We start from the raw sequence: 3,563 nt of genomic DNA on the forward strand, positions 1-3,563 counted from the left end.
TAGGTTATAAGTGAGTTTAAAAAGTAAAAGATTATTAAGAAAGACTAACATATTATTTTTTTCTTTTTTTTATTTAATACAAATGCGCAGATGAATATATTAACATTGGATTCAAACTCAAAACCTTATCTATCTAAGCATGGCTTGTTGGGGCAATTAGCCATTGACAAAGGCATGCTATTTAAATTTCTTGATGAGAATACAGTATTAACTAGCTTTTTTTCACTTTTAATGCAATTATATAGTATAATTTTTTGTCTTTGCCCTAAATGAAATCTTCCAATAAAGTGATATACTAGCAATTTTGTTAAAAATTGATTAATAATAAGTTTCTCAAAATACTACCTTTGGTTCTTGATATAAAAGTTAGTTTAACTTTTAATTTAGTCCTAAATATAATATTTCAATCCATTTTATTTTTCATATTTTACTATTTTTTTCTAAAGTAATTTTTATAGTAGTTGCACATGTTAAAAATTTTAATCAAATGGTAATTTTAATTAATACACATAATTATTAAGAGTATTTTAGTAAAAACAACACCTATTTATTATAAATAACTAATTTAACAAACTTTCTCAATGTATTCAAATTAGTTAATCTAGTCAATTAACTTTTATATTAAAAATCGGATATAGTATAACAATAAAAATAATAAAGTTAATACTAAAAAACAAACTTTTACAGAAATAACGAGAGGTCTTTTAAAAATATTACTTGATTAGAGTCATAAGCCCATTATTGTAAGACTTTGAAATCAAAGTTCTCTTGATGACAAGGGGGAAAAAACAAAACAGAAATCAAAGTTCCACTTTCGTAAAAGCAGCCGAAGTTGAAATTTATCAAATACTCTTGTCTAGTGTATAAATGTATACATTTGAAATCTTGCGAGTTTATACAAATATAAGTATGTCATCAGAAGATTATGATTTCGTATATAAATGTTTTCAAACGCATTTTTTCTTTTAAAAATGATTTATTTGTTTTCATTCTTTGTCCCTTTAAAAATTACAATAATCTCACATTACGGGGAATGGGAGATCATTCACCAATGTTAATTCCTAAAAACTTCCATAAATCATTGTTATGCATGACCTCTTTTTTTTTTTGGGAAAAGAAAAAGAAAAATGTCAAACGGTCTCATTTCAAAAATTGAATTCTTTTTTTTTAATCGAAAAATTAAACGATTGCTTTACATCATCAAGAACTCGTTGAAAAAGGATATATGGCATCTAATTATACCAATAGATCATGATTATCTTAATCACTCAAATACGTTAAGATAAATCCCAAAAGAAATAGCTTTGTAGAAGAGATCATTTGAAACCAAACCAACAAGACAAAAGTTCATATCAAGCGAATGTGCTCAAATTGCATATATAACAGTATCTCTCTAACACAAATTAAATCTTCTCTGTCCTCTGTATTGAACACTGTCTAAATATATAGGCATGTAATGATATTCAACTAAAACTACGTACCTACTAGCATCTTATTAAAAAGGTTAAAGTAGTTGCAAATGGAAGTCGACGATGGAGAGAATATATAGCGCATGCATCCTCAAAATCACCCAAGGAGCAAAGCCCTAGGGTGATTATTTACATAATAGAAAGACTAATTAAGAGCAAAACTGCATGACTGATCGAAGCTCATCCCATGGGTTGTCAAAAGCAAACTGGTCATTGGAAGCCTTCTGGTTTCCCCAGAAGCTCAAAGATGATGATGATGGTGATGACGACGCAGTTACTTGATGATGAGGCTGCTGAGCCGCCGTTAATGAAGTGCTGAAATGGTTGACGTGATGATTCCTTTGATCATTATAATGATTGCTTGTACTGTAGTTATTATGAACAACAGGCTTCTGCTCTGGGCTGCATCCTCCAAAGTTGATATATGATTCTCGATCACAAGTAATAGTACTATTACAAGACTCCACAGTACTGTTATTAATGCTCATTGATCTGCTCATCTTGTCAGTGGAACGACGCTTTGCTGTGGCCAAGTGTCTCCAATCTGGTGTGCACTTTTTTTGCGTCACGGTTCTTTTGAAAATTTTACACAGGGTCCAAATTTCCTGGAGCACAAACAGAAAATCAAAGAGAGAATCGCATGAGCATCATCACCTGTTTTAGTTGACAAAGGCATATATATTGTGGATCTTTGAGTCTTACGGCTTCTTGGGGATTATTATTGGCAGGGTCATTATTGTTGGAGGGAAGGCGAAACTCGTGCATCATCCAGTCAGTTTTGGTGCCTTTGCCAGCACTGCCACGATAGTAAACGAGGGTTTTCTTGAGGCCAATGCCTTCTCCTGCAACAGAAAAGACAGGCTTGTCTATCCCTGTTGCTTTCCAGAACCCTGATCCTGTCACTCTATTCGGCCTCACACTGTTCTTGTACTTCCTTCCCCTTCTGCAGTAGAAGTACCATTCCTTCTCTCCTCCCGCATAACTGGCTTCTGCATTTATAAACTAACTAATTAATGAAGCTCGCTATAAAGAAACAAGTAAAGTTGAAACACGTTCAAGTGAATTTGATGTCAATATTGTTTCCTCCTTACCATTAACCGACCCCACCTTGCAATTAAGAACATGTTTTGATTACAAGAACAGGAATACAAACACAGGAAAACATGTTCGCCTCAAGATGGGAAATCAGTAATCATTTAGGCGTGCAAATGTACATAACTGCGTGTATATAACCCCAAAGGGTGGTCCTGGAGTACTCATAAATAAAGTAAAATGAAGGAAAGAAATCAAATAGCTGCCAGCAGCAGCAACTCAGAATGTTAGCTAGCTAGTTTATGATTTAGTTTCTTTTCCCGAAACTCTCGCCTCTTGTAAGCATCTACATATATCAGTTGCGTTACAGAGAACCCACTCTACTTTTTCTTGGTTGCACACTTCTTTATGTTTTCCTGTTTCTTAAATACCTAAAAATAATAGAAAGGGAGTGCGTGTAAGATGTGAAATCAAGAGGAAGATATGTAGAAACATACTCGGAAGATCCCAGGGGTCGTATTTGTAAATATCAATCTGCTTGATGAGTTCGATACAGATGGGTTTCTTGTCAAGCTTCCTTCTGAGGTAGAATCCCACGAGTTCCTCATCTGTAGGATGGAATCGAAACCCTGGAAGTTCAAACTCCTCTGTGCTTCCCAAATCTTCCATATGATCCATGTTTTCTGATGATCTGTGTGTTTGCTGTATACTCTTCTTTCGCGCTGAAGCAAAAAGGCCTGGCGGTAATTTCAACAAACGGGAGAATCTTCTCTTATAGTGTGGGGATTATTCAAGCCGAAAAGGATTGGTTTGGACTTGTTCTATTGTTTAATTTAAAGTACGCCATCTAAGACTCCGCATTCACTCACGAAGTTGGAATTTTTCTTTTTTCTTTTCGTCTTGGCTTTTCTGTACAAATACTTTTCTTCTCTTGTTTGGAAGCTGACAGGGACAACTATGGTCAAACCAATTAGGGCTGACTTTGACCGTAATAAAGCAGTAAAACAGGGGCATAAACGTACCTCACAGTCACAGCCAGCCAATAAGCCTTTTTTTTTTTGG

The 3,563-nt window shown here is 34.3% G+C and overlaps 1 protein-coding gene across 1 annotated transcript; it reads right to left on the reverse strand.

Annotated features, from left to right (window-relative positions):
- Window positions 1-1,303: 1,303 nt before the first annotated feature.
- LOC114759899 (transcription factor JUNGBRUNNEN 1-like) lies at window positions 1,304-3,229 on the reverse strand. The gene is made up of 3 exons (XM_028949135.1): window positions 2,999-3,229; window positions 2,172-2,458; window positions 1,304-2,074 (listed from the first exon to the last, which is right to left on the reverse strand). Exons 1-3 carry the CDS (start codon window positions 3,177-3,179, stop codon window positions 1,619-1,621), a joined length of 924 nt encoding a protein of 307 aa, XP_028804968.1. The 5' UTR covers window positions 3,180-3,229; the 3' UTR covers window positions 1,304-1,618.
- Between the last annotated feature and the right edge of the window lie 334 nt (window positions 3,230-3,563).

The sequence above is a fragment of the Neltuma alba genome, unplaced genomic scaffold (assembly GCF_004799145.2).
Source record: "Neltuma alba isolate B1F8T4 unplaced genomic scaffold, ASM479914v2 tig00001625_pilon, whole genome shotgun sequence".
Taxonomy (NCBI): domain Eukaryota; kingdom Viridiplantae; phylum Streptophyta; class Magnoliopsida; order Fabales; family Fabaceae; genus Neltuma; species Neltuma alba.

What these genes read in the sequence shown, in the direction of transcription:
- LOC114759899 (XM_028949135.1), bottom strand. Translation starts at nt 3,179, where the DNA reads ATGGATCATATGGAAGATTTGGGAAGCACAGAGGAGTTTGAACTTCCA. An exon ending in CGACCCCTGGGATCTTCCGA is followed by an intron (nt 2,459 to 2,998) that starts GTATGTTTCTAC and finishes TTATAAATGCAG; the next exon opens with AAGCCAGTTATGCGGGAGGA. An exon ending in ATAATAATCCCCAAGAAGCC is followed by an intron (nt 2,075 to 2,171) that starts GTAAGACTCAAA and finishes TTTGTGCTCCAG; the next exon opens with GAAATTTGGACCCTGTGTAA.